This window comes from Uloborus diversus, chromosome 2 (genome assembly GCF_026930045.1).
Source record: "Uloborus diversus isolate 005 chromosome 2, Udiv.v.3.1, whole genome shotgun sequence".
Taxonomy (NCBI): domain Eukaryota; kingdom Metazoa; phylum Arthropoda; class Arachnida; order Araneae; family Uloboridae; genus Uloborus; species Uloborus diversus.
The window spans coordinates 145,391,659-145,415,486 of NC_072732.1; the positions used below are offsets into that span (position 1 = coordinate 145,391,659).

The window sequence follows — 23,828 nt, forward strand, 5'->3', positions numbered from 1 at the left end:
TCTTTTAAATAGTTTCCTTTACGTTTTCAGTACTTTAAATATTTTCTTACTTATCATTATTTTAATATTATTTTTAACAGAGTAATTGATAAGTTTTCCTTTTGTTCCAATGTAGGAGGAAGATGATATAGAAAAAGAATTGAGCATGATCAATTCGAGGGAGCTTGATGATTTTGATGGTTTGGACAACCGTCATTCAACAAAGAGGAAAAAGAAAAAACGTCATAGCATATCTTCATCTAGTTGTTCAGTTGAAAAAATTTCAAAACCTGAAACACCACAAATGAATCATAATATATTTTTTCGAATGTAAGTAGTCGATTGTTGAAAAATTTGCTATGTTTTCAAAAAGTGCAGATTTTACTCCAAGTTTTAGTAAATGTTAAGACGTTTTACTGATTTATTATTCAAAACCTTTTGTAGTAGTTAAATAATTAAAAGAACTTGTAATTTTCAAACATAAAAAAAAAATCTTCAGTTTTTTCAAAGTCTTGTAATGAAAAACAAAGCATATGCATTTTGAATTGAGTTAGTAAGACTCGGTTCACTGACCTCGACCGATAGCTACCAGTTGGTTGATCACATGACAACTAGTGACGTCAGACGAATAACATGCAGGTGAAAAAATACTTATTATTGGTCAAAAATGTCACATGTGCTTCAATCAACCAATCAACCTGCTTAAATTGCAGTAGATCATAGAACACTGCGGTTAGTCACTGGTCGACCAGTCGAGGTTGGTGAACCCACCGTAATAGTTGATAAATTAGAAAATAAGCGATTGATAATTAGAAAAGGTGGTCACATTTTATATTTAATGAGTTTAGAGTAAATATAGATTTTTTTTTTGTTTTTAATTTACATTTGAGAGTTGTCAATGGGCTTAAGGTTCTGTGGTAAAAATTGTCTATCAAGTGAACATATTTGATGCTGATTCTTAAGGATCGTTAAAATAAGAAACATCAAAATCAATCAAATATTGGTCAAATTATCAAAGAAGCAAAATAGAAAGGTTAACCCTTTCTCTTTTTTTATGTTTTGTTAAAAATATTGAGAAGATATTACCCAGTAAATCAACGAACATTTCGATTTGAATCCTATTTAGGCTTTTCTCTTTGTCTTCCTGACTGCAGAAACAAGTTTAAAAATTAGGGAAGCACGAAATAGCATATTTGCCTAATACCAAATGTTTGGTTAAAATTCCAATTGGATTTGGTCGAACACCAAATATTTGGCAAAATTGTAGTTCACTATGTTCTCCTTAGTCTACAAATGTTATTAATGCATAACTGTTGCATGGCTGTTAAAGAACTTTTATTCTAACACATGAATTGCAATGTTACTTATCTCTTTTATTTCGATATATTTTACTGCTTATTATTTTTGACTACTTATCACTTATTTTTTGTAATTACAGTTGGACCCATGTATCGAAGTAGCAAATTGCTGGAAAAAAATTCAATAAATAGAAATTTCGATATATGGAAACCATCTTATTTTATCATAAAAATCTCCTAAAAAATTAAAATTAAAGCTAATTTTCATGTATGAAATCCTATTTATAATTTATACGAGCATCAGATTAAATGAAAATTAATGATTTAAAAATTATTTTTGTTCCTTCATACATCTTCATTCTTCGGCAATTCAATTTGATCCGCAATGTTAGAGGATTTTCGTTTTGACAATATAATCGAGAGAAAAGTAAAAAATCAATCTACTTAACTTGAATGTTTTTTACTGAAGCTAAAAAGACTATGAATGATAATCAACAGACAAAAGGGATAGCTACAGTGCTACTGGTTACAACTAAGACTTGAAATAAACTTGAGGAATTTGAAGAACTTCAGAACGGAACAATGACCTATCTACACACCTCTCAACCCCAGATTCATTATGAGTTTCATAGCAACCTTTAGTGAACATAATTTTCTTCTGTAACCTTCATTTTTCATGAGACAAACAGTCCAAAATACAAAAAAAATCTACTAATGTCTCAAATTTTTTTCGATATATAGAGATTTTTTCGATATGTAGAAACAATTTTTCTATGTAATGAACATAGAAGTTTGCTGGGATTTCAATATATAGAAAATTTTGATATGTGGAAGTTTGATACATGGAGGTTCGACTGTACTTTTTCTTAATGGTTCCATTATAATCCTTTTGATTGTTAGTTGATTTTTCTGTACTTCCTGAGTCATTTTCATTCATAAATCATCATCATAAATTCTCTACTTTTGCCACCTTTGCTTTAAAAAAGAAAATAATAAGTGCAGGAACATTATAGTCTTCTATACAACTTATTTTCAATCATAAACAATTTGAAGTCAGTCTAATGAGATAAAAATTTACATAAAATTGAAAAGAAGTATGGGAGCTTAGCTCCCATAAGCATTACAAAAATTCCTTGATGTATTTTTGGAAAATTACCTAGCTAATAAACGTAGTAGTTCACGCTAATAAATATTTTGAAATTATAAGAACAAATATACATACTTTATTTAAATAGAAACTTGCTAAGTTTCAACTTTTCTTAATACTATCTTGTAATTTTAGGCAGCGAGAAAAGCCTGATAATTCTGTAAGTATTTTTGATTCTTGCTTATTTTATTTTCATTTGCATTCTCATTTTATATTTATTGTTATTTAAAATAAAAGGTTCAATGTTATCAAGCATTTAATTGCATTTATGTATCGCATTAGTTTAGTATTATTTTGAATTAATGATGCATAAGTTTCTGTTATCCCACTTTCTCATACTAACCTTATTATCACTTATCTCCTCCCTCTAAGAATTTGGTAATAATGTTCTTTTGCTTTTGTTGTAGTTAACTAATTTGCAATATTCAACAGTGTATGTTTATTATTCTTCCCTTACTTAACTCGAAAAACTTGTCAGTTTGATGAAAATATGTACATTCTTTCTTGCAAGTTGTAAAAACTATATGGTAATAATATAGAGTGGTGGGTGTATTTATGTGTGTGTGTAAGATTTATAGAATAGTTTAAAATATATAGAGATTTAGAATGTCTGGATGTATAGAATATCAGCATGGCTTCTAGCTTCTTTTTTTTCTTGGCCAGGCCAGTCGGTACTGGACATAAAATCAACTAAATATTCAATTCAAATGGTTAGTAGTCTCAATTAATCTCATTCAACTGTAGTTCAAATTTAAATTCAATTGGAGACAATGATTAAAGTTAGCTCACACTAACTTGGATAGACACCGAAAAAATATTACTTTGGTTCAAACTGATTTATAGTAGCTAAATTAATAAATAAAAATAAATTTAGACTATAATTGAATCAGAATTTTATTAACATTAAAATTAATCAGGCAATATTAAATCAAATTAATCAAGATTGATTTATTATTGAATGTATGAATAAACAGTGGAATGAATGAAAGAAAAATGAAACAATCAATAAATGAATGAATCAAAGAAGAATTAATTAAATAGCAACAAATATACTTATTTAGTTATTCACTCACTCATTTCACTTGAAAATAAAAAACTGAAAACAAACAATCAAAAGTAGTTCTGATGAACAAATTTTTTGCAAAATTTTAATTTAAAACACTATGATCAAGACACCAAAGATATTATAAAAGTAGGAGAGCAGCAGATGTAGCTTAAAAGTCTATCAACAAAGTTTGATCAATGTTAAGTATAAAAGTTGGATCAGTGTAGTATGTTTCATTTTGTGTATGTCTCTAATAAAAGAATAAAATTACTTAATAAATTGAACAGCAAATTCATATTTCACTAATGGTCTCTCATTTTATTTATGCAGGAAAAAAAATTTAAAAATAGCATTTTGTGCATTTTTTTTTTTGCTTTATGTATTTTTCTTTCCATAAAAAACTAATAGCTCTCTAACTCAAATTTGCAAGTTTTGTGTAAACATTTTCTGGTAATTGTTTGCATATAACCATTTGAGAGTTGTAAGAGTATTTCGGAAAGAAAAACTTTAATTCTTAATTTAAAAAAAAAAAAACCCTCAGAACTGTGAATTAAGGTTTAAAAATAAATTTAAAAAATAAAAACTAAGTTATTCACTTTATGTTCTTTTTTTTTGCCCTAGAGATCTTTTGAAAAATATTATGTTGAAGAAAAAATTGTTTAAGTTTGATTAGAAAAATATTTAAAATTTTGGCTCATATACATATTTTTGGTTTAAAAGATTAAAAAATTATATTAATTAAATACATTCAATTTCTTGATGTGATATTAATTTATCTTTCATTTTATTGTTTTCTAATGACACATTTAACACCTGAACAACCGATTAAAACCTAAATTTCCACTAGATTAAGCCACCAGATACATCAACTGAGAAGAAAGAAGTTGAAACCGAAACTGAAGTTGCTGCAGGTAAAGTAGTCAACAGCTTCATGTTAACTATTTGCAAGTAAAGTTAAGCAAGTTAATAAATTTGCTTAAAGAATGTTAATCTGTTAATCTTAACAAAAACAATTTTTTAAGATTTAAATACGTGCATTAAAAATGCACAGCATAACTTTCTTGTCTGTATCAAAATGGAATTTTCTGCACAACTTGCTTTTATGAAATAAATTGTAAACACAAATTAAAAAGAGGTAAATAAACTATAATGAGGTAAAGGGGGAAAATAATGCTGTAAAATAACAAATTCTTCTGCATTAAATGTAATTGATGCTAGTAAATGTAGATAGATATTCCTGGTTTCTCTAATAAGTTTTATGTTTCATGTAGAATTGTAGTTAGGTTGTAATTTCCCAAAATTTCTTTAAATTTTTTGCATCCATACTATCTTTTGAAAAAAAAAAAAGTTGATTTTTATTTTCATTGATTTCTTTCTTTTTTAATATCTTCTTTGTGTGAAAACTATTAATCTTACTGAAGAAATAAACAAGTTGGTAAAAATATATATATATATTGTGTAAAAAGAAAACCAATATTAATTTTCTGAAAAAAATCTTGGATTAATTTGTTAGTGAAAATTTTTAGTTATATCATGCTTTTGCATGAACTGAAATTTTCTGATTTTAATAATACAGACGATACATTTAGTCAATGATGTGAATATTCAGTAAATTACCAACCATTAGCCAGGGCTAAAGCAGAAATACGTAAAATACACCGCCAGCTGAGTCATTTCCAGCCGAGGACTGCAGTTTCGTGCTTATTAGCACTCATCAGCCCGGCATAGGAAAGTGATTGAGCTGGAGATGGAAAACCTCTTAAGGAAGCCAAGAGTGCGAAACAAACTGGTAGCTAATATAGAATTAGCAGACCAGACGAGTGACCGAAGCAATGGTTCGGTTCAACTCGAAGATTGAACGCGAGGCAAGGTATATAGTTGGCGGTGTATTTTACGTATTTCTGCTTTAGCCCTGGCTAATGGGTGGTAATTTACTGAATATACCTTGCCTCGCGTTCAATCTTCGAGTTGAACCGAACCATTGCTTCGGTCACTCGTCTGGTCTGCTAATTCTATATTAGCTACCAGTTTGTTTCGCACTCTTGGCTTCCTTAAGAGGTTTTCCATCTCCAGCTCAATCACTTTCCTATGCCGGGCTGATGAGTGCTAATAAGCACGAAACTGCAGTCCTCGGCTGGAAATGAGCTGGCGGTGTATTTTACAATGATGTGAAGTTAGGTATGTACAGTAGAGCTTATACTGAGCAGTTTAACTTCTTAATAACTGTTTAAATAATATCAAATCTATTTTGGGTGTTACACTTTCATTTTCTCAAATTTCACAAAGATTTAATGTTTTTTAATATTACTAAAGTTTTTTTTTTTTTTGAATTAGAACTATACATGATATTTCTTATCTGTTTTGTATGTTTATGTGCTAATACATTTCTTGTGGGGAAATATTAAGTTGTATTTCCTGACAATACTAGTTTTTCGGATTTTCTAGGGATTTTCAAAAATGTACTTGCTTTTGAAAATAATGTAGTTTTTACAAATTTCATTATGAAACTGCATAAGCACGATTTTACAGTTGAGTTTATGGAAGAGGGAGAAGCAGATGAAGAAGATGATGATGACGATGATGGAGCATCAGTTTCTACAGCTCGACCCAGACGTCTTTCAGATATACATATAGATACTAAAATAAAACCCATTCCAGCATATACTTCATTTTTTATTTTTTCACACAACAACAGGTAAGTATATTTTAATAGCTGATCTTAAATATTGTTTCAGACAAAGAGTATTTTTTGAACAATTTTCTTACTGTGTAAATATTTTTTTCTTTATTTCATATATTTAGGTTTCGCAGGCTATGTCACTTTATTGTCAATCACAACTATTTTGCTAACATTATTCTCGGATTCATACTAATCAGTAGTGCCATGCTAGCTGCAGAAGACCCTTTACACGTAAATTCAGATAGAAACAAGGTAAATAAATCACAGTTGTGTTCTCTTCGCATAGTTTTCATATAACTGTACTACAGAGAGATGGAGAATGAACAGAAGCAGAAACAGAACACTTAATTTCGTAATAGGTAGGATCAGAGAGAATGCTTAAGCAGCTACAATTTTACATCTTGCTGATCATAACTATTACAAAATGAAGTATTCTGTTTCTACTTCCAGTTCACCCTACATCTCTGTGTGGTCTAGCTTTAATACTGTTGTGGATTTATTTAGTACTAGTGGCACCCACATGGCTTTACCCGTAGTAGAAAATTAAAAGGTCTTTTGGTTCCCCTGTATATTTGCAAAAAAATGTATGATGAATTTCTCGCAAATTGGCTTGCCCATGTTACGGTTCTACGTTATGATAACTTGGTAATGTACTCGTCCATCTTATGAAAATTTTGCACCAGAAAATGTTCCTAAAATTGGAATAGAAAAACAACAAAATCGAATTTTCGAAAAATCGCTTCAAGGTGCACACCCCCATGCTACAAACTAATTCTGTGCCAAATTTCATGAAAATCGGCCAAACGGTCTAGGCGCTTTGCGCGTTACAAAGATCCTGACAGACAGAGATCTGTACAGAGAGAGATCCGTACAAATATCCAAACAGAGAGACTTTCAGCTTTATTATTAGTAAAGATATTTATGTGAGTGTGTGAATCCAACCTACTTCAACACATTTGGATTTATAACAGGTGCTCTCTTTGTGTAAAATGAATGTTTGTTGAGATATTAAAACAGTCGTTTGGACTCTGTTACATTTCGCTCACAATCACCACCAGTCGTGATGAAGTTAGCAGAAATGAAAAACATTCATGTTCCAGAGAGTGATAGGACAATTTGGAAAGAGCTAAAATGTCCATGAGTATTGGAAATCCTATTTTAGTGGATCATTTTGAATTTGAAGTACAAATGTGAAAATTTCTTGATTCCTTGCCTAAACCATCTCCTACCCTGTTGCCAAGCTGTGACACTTCCTCTCCAGGATCAAATCTTACAATCTGAGCTGTTACTTGCTCCAGATTTCATCATACACTGCCACAGTTTAATAAACAGAAGACAGTTTGTACAACTGATACCCAGCCCCTCATTTAGGGGGGGGGGGTCAATTGCTCCCCCCCAACCCCAACTTTGAAAAATTGTTTTTGCGTGTAATTGGTTTTTGTTATCTTCCAATAAAATTTCCATTGAGTATAATACACTCCCCCCCCTCCCCCAGAAACATTTGAAATGGTGGACCTGGATATACCTATTACAATCACATTGATTTCACCCTTTTCAGAAATTTTACTATCGTTGCTATAAAAGTAACTGTAATATATATTCATGCCATAAAAGTGAAATGTAATGCAGAAAAAATCTCAGTTGAAATGGATATGTCTTGATTGTTGTTATGTGTTTGTAAAAGAAAAAAAATTTTCACTGTAAAAAAAGTTAAAAAATTAATTTTTAATATATTTGATCTAGTATACCATTCAACATATTTTCAATGACTTAACAGCATGTTATTTATTTACAGATATTGAATTACTTTGATTACTTTTTTACTACCGTCTTCACTGTAGAAATAACTTTAAAAGTATGTATGTATGTTTCATTTCTTTGAATTTAAATACTGATCTAACGTTGCTTTATAATGCAATAGTATTTACTTTTGTAGGCAATTGCATATGGTCTTATTCTACATAAAGGATCTTTTTGCAGAAGTTACTTTAACCTGCTTGACGTGCTTGTTGTGTCAGTCTCGCTAATATCTTTTGCCTTTGGGTAAGTTTTTTGCTTGAGAATTTTAATGTTTTTTTTTTTTTTTTTTTTTTTTTTTGAGAGGTGGTTTTGAAGTGTGAGAGAGAAAAGCATCATAAAAAATGTGTTTTTAAATGTGTGTGTTGAAATCGAAGATAAGGTTGATAAGGGGTCCAAATTTTTGGAGCAGCTACCTTAGCTATCATGCTCCACTTGCCCATAAAAAATCTGCTTAATCTCTCTTTTTCTTAAAATAATTTATGTAAGTGATGATGAATTTTTAAGTTAAATGGTTCTCTATCCCTTTCTGATCTAATTAATATTTTATAATAATTATACCTTTTGTTTCTTTCTGTTCAATCATTTGCCAACACAGTTCATGGATTTTTTCATGATTTAAAAATTATTCTTATCATTATATTTTATTTTTATTACTTTCTTTTATGTCCAATACAGTTGTACCTGCTATAGCAAACCCGAGATGTGACAATACAAGTTGTAGCGAATTTTTTAAATGGTCCCAACTGAAGCCCTATGTTGTTAATATATTTTCAAACGCTTGTAGCAATCAACAAACACTAGAGAATTGGCTAATCGGAAAATTCTAAAATTTCCATCTCTTTGTAGCACTTGTTGCACATGCATTCCTTACCAGTGTTTGCATAGGCTTACTAGTTAATTATTTTTATCAAGACATGTATTTAATTTATAATTTTTTTTGTATCTACTTATTCTAAAAAAATATTTTTTTTTAGCTGTATTTCTGTATACTTTTTCTGGAATTTATTTAACAGTACTTTTGTGAAGAGTTTTTTTTTCTATGTATAGGGTAGGGGGAAGAAGGGAAGGGGTGCCAGTTGGCAATTATGTACAGTGAAATCCTGTTGCAATGAATACAAATACAACGAAATTTCCGTTTCAACAAAATTAAATTTCAGTCCCGATTTAATTTGTGATATGTTGCTTGGATTCCATTATAATGAAATTCCCGTTACAACAAACAAAATATATGGCCCCTTGAAGTCGTTGAAAAAGGGATTACACGGCATTTGTTTTTTAAATGTGTCAATTGTTTCTTCAATTTTTTAAAAAAGTTTGTTCATGATTATTTATCCTCTGTTTGATGTTTTTAATTCTAATTTCAAGTAAGTTATCTCTTTAATTGAAAAGCTTTGCTTCTACTTTATTTACTGAAGCAAACTGTTGCTACTTTTATTTGAGAAAACACTTAACAGCCTTTATTTTTTCCAGGAATGAAACATTCTCAGTTGTGAAAATTCTTCGTGTTCTCAGAGTACTGCGACCTCTCCGAGCCATTAACCGTGCCAAAGGATTAAAGGTTATAAAGCTTTTTTAAAATCATTTTCTTAAACCAACTGTTAGAGCAACTGAAAATTTCACCGAAATCTCTGCTAGTATTAAAATATAATTTTCGTCGAACATTGTGAAAATTAATGAACTTTTTTTATGCGTACATATACGATTCTAAACCCCAGGTTCAATAGAAATGATGTTTAAATAAAATCTCCATAACGCCTACTTACAAAAAATCAAACTCTTCATTTTATTTTTCTTCAAACTAGTCTTACAAAATGCCTGTTTTTAAGTTTCATATACAGTCAAACCTTGATATCTCGAACCTCCTTATCTCGAAACCTTTGATGTCTCGAAACAAAAATTTTCCCCAGCATTTTCCATAAAAACCCCTATGTATTTTCCATAGTTATCTCGAAGTTTATTTTTCGAAACCCTTGATATGTCGAAATTTTTGCACAGAAGCAAGTTTCAATTGTCGTTTTGCTTTGGCAATTTTTGTAGTAAAACTAGTTCAGAGACGATTGCTTAACGTTTTTCATCCCTTTTCTTGGAAATTTTGTGAATAGGGGATTGGGACAAGATAATAGGGGAGTGTTGGTATGAAGGGGGTGCTGTGTTTTCCCCAAAGTTTAGAGTCTTTGTTCATTTCTCTCGAACTTGTTGTCTGCTTTGAGGAAAGGGGTTCGATTTTTCGTCCGTCAGTTTTCAAGCGAAAACGGAAAATGCGTTCCTCATTTTCATCATTCAGTTTTTTTAACACCTACAAAAGGGCTGCGGAGAACTTTTTGAATATGAGGTTATTGGTTAAAGATAAAATTAGAATTTTTAAATTTTTAGGTGAAAAAACCAAGTTGAAATAGTTGCTCATTTCAAAATCTCATCCTGCGCACTTTCGACAATTAGAAAATTTCAAATCCAGTAAATATTGAAGACTACTTTATTGATCGTAATTCGAAGTGGTCCCATAGTACATATATAAATGCATATAGCGTACGTGTGTGTAAATGTGAGAGTTACTAGTGTAATTTTTTAAAAACCTTGATAACTCAAAAACTTGATGTCTCGAAAAAGTTTCCCATCCCGAGAGATTTGAGATATCAAGGTTGTACTGTACATTTTTACTGACTGCACATTCACTACTTACATTGCCATATTTTTATCTTTGAATGTAATTATATTTTAAAAGGTTTTACAACTGCTGTTGCCACTTTTAATCTATCAAACTTAACACCAACCTTCATACTTAACTCAGTTACATTAAAATCCATTCTACAATTAGCCTTTTAAGTGCCTTTTTACTGTAGCTTTTAAATTTTTTTTTTTTTTTTTATTACCTAATTATTTTGAGGGTTATCATTGTCCTTCATTACTCATCAATTTTGAAGAATTGAAAATAAGAGCTTTATGTATCAATTTTAACATTTTTATTTTGTAACCTTTTGCTTTTGTTTGCACTTTTAAGTTTAATCACTTTAAAATTTATGTCGTGAATATAATGTTATGATGCTTTTAACATCAGTTTGTTATCTGCAAAAAGACAAACCAGTGCTCAGAGCCCAAACTTTCATAACATTAAAATTTCATTGAAATATATATTCAGTTCAGATTCACATTATTGATTTTATTTTGATTATTTTTATTTAGTTATCAGAAATTTTTGTTTAGAATATACAAATTTAGCTTATCTAAAATTGGAAAGTCTCTCTAATTACTAATGTTTTAAAAGAGGAAAAAAAAATCATTTTTTAAAAGGACATGTTTGATTTTAAAAATATCCCTTTTTTCATATTTACATGCATTTAATACACGGGTTTAGATTATTGGTTTGTCATTTTTACATTCATAGTCAGTCACATTCATTTTAATTTCATTAAATGGTATAGTTTTAATGTACTGTAGAAACCCATAATTCCCTAAACTTGATTGCTTAATTACTTAAATCTATGTTTAGAGTTAATTCTAGCCATGCCTTGAAGCAAAGTTTTCTACTCAACGTTGAACATTCCTTGTTGTTTATTTTACTTTAGCAGACATTTTTTAATCACGGAATTTATATATCCTGCTTTAAAGCAACGTCTTAATGTATTACACCTCTTACTGGCATCTTCTTTGAGCAGCAGGTAGTCAGCACTTGTTAAACTCTAGTTTTCTGAGAATAATGCTAAATAAGTTCTTATAGGAAGGGTGACATGAGAGTTAAGAGAGACAGATTGAGGATTTTTGTGGATAAATCTCTCACAATTCTTGGTTTTAAGCTGCATTGGCAATCTTATTATATTGTTGCTGTTCCATGTAAGGGAAGAATGGAACAGCACTGTATTTATGGGGAAATAAAAAATGAATAAATATTTTTGGCTTAACTGGTTAATGTATCAACAATAGTCTGTAGCTGCTAGATCTACTGGGCATGCTAAAAATAATTTTTCACATTTTATTTGATCATAAATGCTGCTCTGTCGCATTCCTCCAACTTTTCTCTGAAGACTAGTGTGACCAAAGAATTCTGGCTTTTTAATATTTCCACTTCCCTCTCCAACATATTCTGAGTTTAAAGCATTAAATGACCTCAGAGCAAAAAATATTTTATTTCCTTTTTTTCTCCCTGTCTTTATGATATTAAAGCTTATTTTGTCAGCCTTTTTTTTTTTTTTTTCAAATTGATCTGATTTAAAAGAAAAATTGGAAAAAGGGAGACTAGTTGCAACGTGTTCCATTCTGTCAAGTCTCCAGTTTTCTGCCCTTTACTCTGTTAGACATCAACAAAAAGAGCAAAAGACAAATGGTTGTGCTATCTGCTGGAAAAATTAACATCTTGCTGCTTTCTAATTCTTTGACCTTATTGTATCCAAAGCCTTATGTTTCAATGAGTTTTATTTTATCCTTTTAACTTCTAATTTATTTTAATGGTATTATTAATGGTATATTTAATGGTATTGGCTTATTTCTCTTTAATGACTGGGAAATTATGCTTTGAAATTTACTTTTCATATCAATAACAATGGGTAATATCCTCTCCACAGAAGGGCTACCCACCATAAACCACCTCTCACCCTTCAGATGACAGCAGTTATGATATTTTAGGGTGTAAGATTAAAATTTTGTTGAAAAAGCAACAATCAGAAATGAAAAGAGATAAAAATACTTCAATATACTTTCAAGATATTTTAAAACAATAAACCTTCTTGCCGATAATTATGTTTTATGAAGTAAAATAAAAATTAAAACTAACTGTTAAAGTAAATTCATAGAAAGCAGTTACTTCCATTGCATCAGTGCTCTTAAATTTTTCCTATATTTATGTTAATAAATGTACATTAAAACATATTAAAAGCAAATAGGAAATACAAATTTACTCTGTAGAAAAGAAATCAGATTTGATAGTTTAGAGTGAGTGTTATTAGTTCTACAGTATTTCTGATAATGTAAATTCATAAATTTCCTTTTTTCCCTATGAAAGTTGTAATTTTGTATAAAAGAAAATTTATACAAAAGTACAATGTACAACATATCTTTTGACTTTACCACATATCCTTATGCAGCTAATCTTTTCTTTAACACTTTTATCGCTTCTCTGAAATAAAAATGAAACACTTTTAAAATCCTTATTGTATCATTGAAGAATTTATCCCAACCTACTTTTTATATTGATTCATATGTATATAATGATGCATTACAGTTCAAAAATTGTATAAAATTGGTTTTTAAATGGTATTAGCACAAGTATAAAATTTACATTTAACTAAATCTTTCCATTCTAGAGCAACAAAATAGTTTTTAAGTTTTTATGACCTTAATACATTCAAAGCTGAAGTTTCTCCATAAGTTTATAAAAATTATTTTTAGTTTTTATTTAAAGTTGAGAGCAGGTTTTATTTATTTATTTATTTTTTTGTATGTTCTTTATTAACTTCGTTAATTCATTTTAAAATTTTGATAGTTAATGGGCTTAGTTTAAGACCAAATAACTATTCTTTTCTTTCTCTGCAATTGAAGAAAAAGCTTGTTAGCTATATTTTCTGTGTTATTTTTCAATGACACTTAAATTTATTTTACATGATTGATCTTGTTCTTGACTTGAGTTTTTGTATATAAATCATTATGTATGATTGTTCTTTACAATTATAACAATCTGCAAAAATATTAACTATATTTTAAGCATAATATGCTGTTAGTTTAGAAAAGTTTAGAGTAGAAAATTTTTTTTGATCTTGTATCTTCCGCTGTTGTTGGTAACATTCGGTGGGATTAGAAAAGAGTGATATCTATATTTTATTTGCATGTAGCAAGTAATCCAGTGCATCTTTGTAGCGGTTAAAACTATAGGCAACATCTTGTTGGTGACCTTTCTGCTAAACTTCATGTTTGGGGTGATTGGAGTACAATTACTAAAGGTAGGATTGTATGTAGTGTAAACAGCTTCTACAATATGCTCACTTCCCTCTCCCTTTACTAATCACATTTAATCGTTAGAGTTGCCAGGCTCAAAATCAAACTATGCATTCTGGTTTTTGGTGTGATTTTTTTTTTAAATGCTACATTCAATCTGGAATTTTAAATATATTTTCTTTCATTGTAAGTTTCTAGATTTATCACGTTAATTTTGAATGTATTAAATTGGAAAATCTTTCTAATGTACTAACTGTTCAGCAACCAAAGTAATTAAGTCTGAACAATGGCACAGCAGGGTGTGGGGTGAAAACACCCCACAGAGGCATTGATTTTACCATTAATGCAAATAATAATACAGTAGTTTATGCATATGAAAGGGCTGTTTTGATTTAAAAAAAAAAAAAAAAAACCTTTCAGCAGGTATTTTTGATCAAAAAATCCCCTTCAGAAGGTTTTTTTAATTAAAAAAACCCCACTCCAGAAGGTACTTTTGATCAAAAAACCTCTTAAGATAGTACTTTTGATCAAAAGATTCCCTTCAAAGGGTATTTTTTTAAATAAAAAAAATCCCCTCCAGAAGGTACTTTTGATCAATAAAACCCATTCAGAACGTACTTTTGATCAAAAACCCTCTCCAGAAAGTATTCCTGCCTGCGCTAGTGAGTCTGAAGAATAAGAAGTTGGAAAAAAAAAAAAGATTTTTTTTTTCAGTAATTGATAAGTGGTGTATACTATAGTGAAATTTTAAAATGGTATTAGCTAGAACTTTTTTCATATTCATAGATTTGGCACTACTGCACTACTGCAGAAAATAATATGAAAAAATTAGGGAAGTCGTGCACCTAATTACTTTGCCTTCTGAACAGTTTATATTGAAGTTTTAATAAAGTGTAAATTTTTTCAAGTACTGAATTGTGGAAAAATAAATTATAAAAATTAAAATCAACGTGAAATCATTGACAATTATGCTTTTCTGTCTTATAATTGAGTGGAAGAAAGGTGTGAATGCATATCTTTTATTAACTAACTGATATCAACTGATGCGTAAGTATATAAGTTGCAAAATTACTTTGAAAAACTTCATAAAAAAAGTTTTTCATATTTAGAAAATACATTATTATATGCAGCTAAATAATATTCAACTTGGCCTTGTGTTCAGCTGAATTATTTTCTTTATAGCTCAGGTAGTGTATTAAGCTCTGTGTATTGTAAAGTGAAATATCCATGGGAAAGATATTGTTTAGTGATTGTATTAACTCTTTTATCATCTGCTTATAAAAATAGGTCACATTTTGTTGCAAATAGTAAGTATTATTATGCTACTAAGGTAAAGTAATTTAAAGTTATATTTTTAGTGATGTTTATATTTTAAAAGTTATAATTCAAATCAGATATTGTTTTTCTTGTTATTTTGTTAATTTTTCGATAAAATCATAGTTATCGAGCAAAAGTTTGATGCATAATTTTTGCCCATATCATGCTTCTGAAGACTAAATTCATTATTAAGGAATCCTTTTTCTTTTGTCTGAAAACCTGGCAGCCCTAACGGCTATTGAATTTTTACCTCCTTTGTTTTGCCCTCTAGTACGTAGTCAAGTGCGTCATAGTAGCAGTCAAAACTATAGGGAACATCATGTTGGTCACCTACTTGCTTCAGTTCATGTTTGCTGTGATCGGAGTACAACTCTTCAAGGTAACATATTGAAACGAAAAAAGAGTGGCCTCATTTGTGAGTCAATGTGAAGTACTGTGTCTGCTTTTGTGGCATTGTGCGCAGTTCTTATGTGCAAAATAGTCTGTGCCAGCGTGAAACTTGACATCATATAAGAAACTAGTTGATAAGATACATCATCCATTAACCTTCTTCTGTAAATCATATTACTAATATTGTTGATTTCTACCAAGTAGATATATCAATTCCTAGTGATGTCCCAACTCCTTTTAGAAACAGTTAAGTCTGTTAGAATTAAGGATTTTTCCCCCTTTCATCTCTCTGGGATTCACCAATAGTAGTAATAGTTCATACCTAATCATCTGTTAACTTGAGGTCAGTTACTCCGAGAGTGATTAACGCTTTATTTGTTTACTAACCCATCCAAGTATGTACTTTTCTTCTAAGGAATTATGAAAAGAATTTTTACATTGAAATAATTTTTTTTCGCTAATTTGAATTCCTCGCACATTTTAAGTTCAGTCAACTCTTGTATTTGAAACTCAAAGGGAAGATATTATAATTTGAAATGTCAATGTTCGATGAAAATTATTCCAGTAAAACTGAAGTGCTATGCACATCTTCTGAAAATTAATGACAAAATAAGCTCTTAACATAAGTTTTTTAAAGAATATCTATCAGAATAGTTTCATGGGCATTATTTTCCCCTTTTCCTGGAAGTACATTTTCCAAATGTTAAATGGTTTAAAATGTTTTCCTTGTTTTGTCTAGCAGTGATTCATAAAATTCCTGCAATCTATTCATTCAAACTTATGCATCTTAAAAAGTTTTTTTTTTTTTTTTTTTTTTTTTGACTTTGATGATATCTTTTTCTTTTGAAAAAGTATTCTGAATTCTTCTACTGTGTCTTCTGTTCAATAGCCACGGATTTCCATGTGAGTCAATTTAAGCAGAACTTTAGGATGCTATTGTAGGATTCTGTTGTAAAACTTAGGACACTAATCCTCAATCTTCATCCAATGGATTGAGTGGAGTTTTCTAAGTTTTCAGACATCAAAGTTTGAGATATAAAGGGTGTACTGTATCATGATTACAATATTCTTAATAAGATTTAAAATTGCTTTCATCAATTCATTAAAAAAAAATAACTCTATGGAAACTGATTTTTGAAGCTGGTTAATGGAATTCAGCAAGTCCTGACTTGACTTGATTCTCTTTATGCCTAATGACACATGATGCCGCTAGCGTGGCACTCCATCCCGGCTGGTTTAATGCTGCCTCCCTGGCACTCCACCAGATTATCCAACCAAAGGCATTTCTTTCTTGTATGGCCATCTGATGCCAGGTTAGTTTTGTATGCACGCGCTTCCTCTTGCCGTGAGGGGTTTACGTGAGAGCAGTTCATGTTGGATCTATTGCCTCCATTCTGAGAACATGTCCTATCCATGACTATCTGTGCATTTTTACCAGTGTGGTTATGGGCTTGCAATTTTTACGTTTATTTAGGTCCATATTGGATATTTTATTTGACCAGTATATGTTTAGTATTTTTCTCAGGCTTTTAGTTTGAAAGGCATCAAGCTCTTTTTCTTGCTGTCTAGTTAGCTTCCGTGTATTGCTGCCATTGAGTAGGACTGCTCTAACTATTGAATTGAAAATTTGTTGTTTGACTTTTGTGAGTCAATTCATAAAAATAAAAAAAAAAATTTAAAAATAAATAAATAAACCTCTATGGAAATTGATTTTTGAAGCTGGTTAATGGAATTCAGAAAGTCCTGAAGTATATATTTCAAATACACTTCCATGGATTCAGAAGTATTCTATCCTGTCCAAAATTTCTTCAAGATTTAGAATACCTTTTGGCTGCTAGTTTTGCACGTTGCACATAGGTCATTTGTGGCATGTTGCACCTTTGAAAATGCTTGAAATATTTTATATGACGGTATGTAGTGCTTCTAAATCGTGCTATATAAACATTTCTTCTGACTTTAATGTCTTCTCAACTATTTTTTTTCCCATTTTTTAGATGTGTTCTGCTTTAAAAATTATTAAGCTTCTAAATTATCACTATATATTATCATTATTTTTTTAAAACTTACTTTATAGCTAATGAAGATTTTCTATATTAAATATATTCTTTTATAATTAAAAAAAAAAAAACTTATATCTACTGTTGAACCTCATTAAACTGCTTCCATTTCTTAGACATAATAATTAGCTAAAAAGGGCCTTCTTTGATTTTATTTTATTTATTTGTTTATTAATTTTTTGAATTGTTACTTAAAAAACATAATTATTGTTTAGAAAACTAATGCAATTTTGTACTATGCTTAACATGTGTGTAATGAAGTCAAAATACCTCAAAAAAAATTTAATGCACTGTTATAAAGGATAAATAAAAGAAACAGTTATCTGCAATTATGAATTCAGGATATTTTTGACAAATTAATAATTAATAATTATTCGAACTAAAAAAAGCGAAGGGGAAAAAACCTTTCAAAAACTGATTCTTCTTTTGTTGCTACATGATGTTTCATCATTTTTCCTCATGATACTTGTCACAGATAAATTCTACATGTTTCCAGTATTTTTCATTGCTTTTAAGTTGTCTTCTATTTTTTTATATAAATATAATGAATTTTTAAAAATGATTTCTTATATATTACATGGTCTTCAGCCTTCACATTAAAATATAAGTTCACAATAGAAAATCAGTAATTTTATTGAACTTGTATGTATCAGTCATAACATTCCTGTAACATTAAAATTAAACAACAATTGAATAACATTGAAATTTAATGTGAATTTTACTCTAAGTCTAAACTTGTATTAGTATTTGATCACTTGGAAATAAGTTTGTCAAAAACAATTGGAAATCTGTAATTTTATAGAACTTGTATGCAGTGGGGTAGCTGTAGTTTCTGCCACCCGGGGCAGTTCCTCTATTTGCCACCCTTTCATTGAGACATATCTAATACATTAAACCGTCGAAAATTATTGAAAAAAATGAAAGCTTTATTTAAGGAAGAAAGGGGAAACTAATTTAATCTGTATTCTTCCTGCAAAAAAAGGGGGGGGGGAGTAGGCGCCTATCTCTGTGAAATATTCTAAATTTACATCAAGAACCTCAGTTAGGAGTAACGTTTAGGGGGATGAAGTTCTCCCCCGAAACTTCATCGAAACTGAAGTCAGTTTTAGCCTTTAGTGGTTTTAGGAAGACAGGGTCTTTTCTCAAATACAGTAAAACCTCAATAAGTAGTCAACCGTTTAAGTGGTCACTCCGCTTAAGTTGTCGTTTTCCTTTGGTCCCGACAAGGTCTCATTCACAGTAATGTAAAATGATCCTCTTTTACTGGTCACCAAATTTAATTTTACCCCGGTTAACTAGTCACTCAAAAATTGTTTTCTAAAATTCTCTTTTCTTATCGGATCTTAGAAACTAGTGTTAGATTTAGAATGCTGTGTGATAGTTATTTTTCCTTGAAATCTCGCTCCTCACTTCCAGTCATTCAAAGCATATTTCTTGCTGCGACTCTGTCTAGTACCAATCATATGAATCAAACTCCATCCAGCAAGGCAGACAAAATTTTAATACCTGGAGAAAGTTTGTCAGTATTTAACATTTGTTATAGGTACAATAGAAGCAGAATTTAAAGCTTGAAGCACGTTAAAAGACAGTTATTTTCAGTAAGCAACAACTTCATCAGTCAACACTGATGGGTTCTTTTAATGAACAGTAAGTACATTAAAATGAGTTATTATGATTAAGTAATGTATAAGTAAAAGAAAATAAAACTAGGTAACTATAATGTGTTTTTTACTTCTTTTTAAAGTTTCCATTAATTTATAGACATAGATTACACAGGCTTTTGGTTTTTCTCACTGATTTTTACAGCTATTCATGAAAGTGCTTGTGAGAAGTTTTTTTTTCCCTTCCTTATTTCCCACTCCACATAAGTAGTCACTCCGCATAAGTGGTCAAAATTTTTTTGTCCCTCGAGTGACGACTTAAAGAGGTTTTACTGTATTTTACAAAATCCTTTTAAAAATAGAAATTAAGTCTGTCTTAGTGGACATTAAGGGTTATAGTCACAACAAAACCTTACATTTTGATGGGGTTTTTTTGTCTCCAGTAATAGATTTAAAGTATGATTCCCTTATTTAGATTTTTTTCCACATCAAAGGTGCTGAATCGCCGCCCCTAAAAATATGCCGCCCGGTGCAGACTGCCCCGTTTGCCCCACCCTAGCTATGCCACTGCTTGTATGTATCAGTTACATACAAGTCCCCCCCCCCCCTTGCATTACATACAAGTTACCCTGAATTCAATTACAGGTGAAATAATGCTTTAAGAAATTAAAAAGGAAACTTTTATTGATATTTATTTAGATTTAAAATAACAATTAATGCAAAAAACAAATCGGAGAAACTAACCCATTTCAAAATTTGGGATTAAAAAATATAAAACCTTTTTATACACAAGATTAAAAATTGAACACATTTGAGATCATTTTTGAAGCATGTTCTTTATAATTTATTTTCATCTTTCAAAATTCTTTCATTTCTTCTTTGTGTTTATTTTCTCCAAAACATGGTAAAATGTTTAAGAAAACACAGACACACACTTATCGTATGCAATGCACTTGTTGTATCCACCTCATTGGCAGCTTATGAACTTTTTTTCTCTTATGTTTATTTTCTAAGTTATTAAGAATTTTAAGTTTTTTAACTAAAAGTGGGAAGCAGGATGGACCACTAGGAATACCTATGTGGCTAGTGGTATTAGATATGCCAGTACATTTCATTTTTTCTGCAAAAAATTGTTTTTCAAAAGTGGTTCTTTTTGTGAAGGAGAAAAACACTTTGTTTTTTAAGTGATGAGGGTAGAGTAAGAAATGGTTTTCAAATATTTTACAGAAACACAACAGGATTTTGTTTAAACTCATTAGTATGGTTTTAACGAATGTGTGGTTGCTAACTTAATCTTCAACTTTTGAAGTAAGTACTTGCTGATAGGAATTCCTTATTTAATGCTTAATAAAGAAATTCCAACTGCAACAGAGAAACGTAATTGAGAAAAAATATTTTGTTAGTAGCAAAGAGCACAATATGGTTACTTGTCAGCAGAATCCTAAGGCAATTTTTTCAGTTTAGATTCTATTCAGTCATGTTCATATATGAGATGGAAAGAGTGCTTTGAGAGTTGAGTTTTAAACCAAGTATTTATTTTTTATTCTCTCTCTAGAAAAAATATTCTTTGTCTGATTTATTTTCTTTTTATCTTATTAATATTAATCATATTTGAATTAAGTTATTTTTGTCATCTAAAAAGCTGAATTTATCTTTATAAAATAGTTAAAAATTTTGATTTCTTAACTATTTGTTGTTATGTGAGATTTTATGAGAAGCATAAAAGTATGACATTGTGAAAATATCTATTGTACAATTATAATATGAAATATTTCAAGCATTCTTTGCACCTGTGCACACTTTGTTGTTTTGTGTATGTATATAGTGTCCTTTAACCCTCTCCCTGCATTTCTTCTGCTTTCATTCTTCTTCTACTGCACCAATGCACTTTTTAGTAATTCACATAGTAACACTTGTAGCTTTACTGTGTAATATCTCTCTGTTGTTTTTGTACTAAAAGTTTGTTTTAAATAATCCAGAAACTGTTTAAAACAACCATAAATTTTTGATAATTCAAAGAATTATTTTCGCTTTATATGTGATTATAATTAAAAAATTATATAAAATCTAACGATGCTTAATGTTTCTGGCTAAAACTTCGGAAATGTATTAATTATTTCTACACTGGCCTTCAAAAGCTAAAGGCATAATGTTTTGAATATATATTTTTTTTGTATGAAACTGTTTATAAAATTTTTCATATGAGCTTTCATGAAAGAAAAAAGTGTCATGTTAACAGTATGGCCGAAATTTCCCAAACCTATACGTTAGTAAATATTGCATGCCTCTAGGACTTATTAATTTTAGATGACTTATCTGAAGCTATTTTGCTCAAAACTATGTTGTCAGAATTCCTCTATACAAACAATTTTTTTCTCTAATTTATCCAAAAACTGTTAAATCAAATTCATTTCTAAAGAATTTTTCCTTTACATCTGAGACATTCCTTTCTTATGTTTACATCTTATATCTTTGCAAACATAACTTTCTCCCTCTCCCAACACTTCATTGATAGACACATATGCTCAAGATTTTCTCCTTGTCAAAAAGAGCAGCAGAATGACTAGGACTTAGGTTATTAATGAAAACTCCATAATAGAGATGCAAAGCAATCAAAAATTTACTAAACTTCAATTCCTTGTGAAATTGCTGCTTGCTTCTGAAAGGTATTTAAAAATTCCAATTTTTGCAACTGTATATACTAACAATGTACTACATTTTTTGTTTGTACTTTGCTCTGGCTTTGATTTTTATAAAGCGCTTTTGGTCATATGTAATGAGAAATAGCATTTATAAAATTGTGCATAAACATTTTGGATTTTTCTAAGATTTTGATTGCTCAAAAGGTTGGTCACAATTATTTCAGCAGTTACAGTTCCTATTATAATTTGAACAAATATATGTAATGTTTTTGTAATTAAAAATGTGTAAATTAAACAGCCTTAACCGAAACATAGAGCAAATATTAAGACTGAAGCTGTAATTCTATTTATGAATTTTTTTATTATTTTTATGAAAGTAGAAGTTTTTTCAGTTTTGTTCCTTTTATCATCTTTATGCAAATTTTATACAAAACTATCAATATTGTTTATTTATGAGCTACTTGTTAATTTCACTTGAATATTAAATCAACTTTTATTTCACTCAAACATTAACTCGAATTTTAACTTAATGTACCACTCAACTATTTTTTTTTCTACACACAGAAGTTGCAACTTGTAATTTTAATCAATTATACACTGAATCAGCAATAAATTCAAATAATCATTCTTTTACTGTTTTTGCCAGCTTCTCTGAATTTTTCTGAAATTTATCAAAATAGTACAATTAAAATCCTACGACTAGTTAGCTTTTGTTTATAAGCATTAACAAGACTTTAGTTAAATTTATGTTTGATAAAATATTAAAGTAAAATCATAAGGTGTGAAAGCTATTCTCAAACCATTGCAAGTAATTAAGAATTGCTTTTTAATGTTTTTTGTTTTCTTGATGTCTATCCTCGTCTTCTCTGCATCATCACCACCAGGGAGCCATATCAGCTCACCTGAGAAGCCTAAGCAGATAATACTTGGTTATTCTTTAAAGCCATGTTTGTTATATTTAGTTAACTGTTGAAGTATGTTGACCATTCTTCAAAACTATGTAAGGTACCTTAAGTTTTTTATTTCTAAAGTTTATTGTTTTTTGACTTGCTTACACACCAAGCAAAAAAAAAAAAGGTGTAAAACATAAAATAATCTTAGCAAACAGTATAAAACAAAAATCAATTTTTTGTGCATTTTTAAAAGAAAGAAACTTTTTACTGTTGTGTTTGTCTAAATCATAAACTATTCATTAAATTAAAATATTGAAAAACAATAAATAGATGCATAAATGTCTTAAGATCCATGCTCTGAATCTAAATAATAAAGTTAACCTAAAAATTATTTTACACTTAAACTTTTGAAGGCCAGTGTATTTTGTGATAAACATTTTTATATTTTTGAGTCAAAATGTTTTCTTTAAAAATGAGAATCGTTAAACATTCATTTAACAAACGACAAAAATTGGAATAACAATTGGTGAATATTCTACTGTGGGAATGAGACTAACATAACCAATATTTGAGCACAGAGAATCTTGTATGAATCTTGGTGGCACCTTTCAGCTATCATCTATACTATCTTTGCTTTTGATTGTACACTTGTGAATTAGTAATATTTGTGGAATGCAAAAGTATATGGTGCACATTGGAAAAATTTGTTTTAATGGTGTTCCTTATAACATATTTTTCTCCCTTTCAAGTTATGTATGTGTATGTATATTTTTTTATAAATGCCCTGTGTTATTAACTGTGTATTAATATTTTCCCTCCAAATAATTTCAGAAAATATAGGTTAATGGTGAGAAATGCTTGTGTTTTTGTATTTATATATTGAAAAATTTTCATTTCTATTTGTAATCGTGTCACATTGATGTTCTAGGGAAAATTTTATCGTTGCAATGATGAATCTAAAATGACTGAGGAAGAATGTCGGTGAGCATTTTATATTTAGTTGTTTGTTGTTATGAAAAATTAAATAACTCATAATAGTTAAATATCAGTGAGTGGA

At 29.6% G+C, this 23,828-nt stretch overlaps 1 protein-coding gene across 1 annotated transcript in view; it reads left to right on the forward strand.

Annotated features, from left to right (window-relative positions):
• The window catches only part of LOC129217393 (muscle calcium channel subunit alpha-1-like), a 145,912-nt gene that overhangs the window by 68,448 nt on the left and 53,636 nt on the right, over positions 1 to 23,828 (forward strand). The window contains exons 15-24 of the mRNA XM_054851690.1: positions 116 to 309; positions 2,560 to 2,584; positions 4,317 to 4,380; positions 5,999 to 6,164; positions 6,272 to 6,401; positions 7,945 to 8,004; positions 8,086 to 8,192; positions 9,420 to 9,507; positions 15,460 to 15,567; positions 23,700 to 23,752. Coding sequence (XP_054707665.1) covers positions 116 to 309; positions 2,560 to 2,584; positions 4,317 to 4,380; positions 5,999 to 6,164; positions 6,272 to 6,401; positions 7,945 to 8,004; positions 8,086 to 8,192; positions 9,420 to 9,507; positions 15,460 to 15,567; positions 23,700 to 23,752 — 995 coding nt within the window. The remainder of the gene's footprint in view (positions 1 to 115; positions 310 to 2,559; positions 2,585 to 4,316; positions 4,381 to 5,998; positions 6,165 to 6,271; positions 6,402 to 7,944; positions 8,005 to 8,085; positions 8,193 to 9,419; positions 9,508 to 15,459; positions 15,568 to 23,699; positions 23,753 to 23,828) is intronic.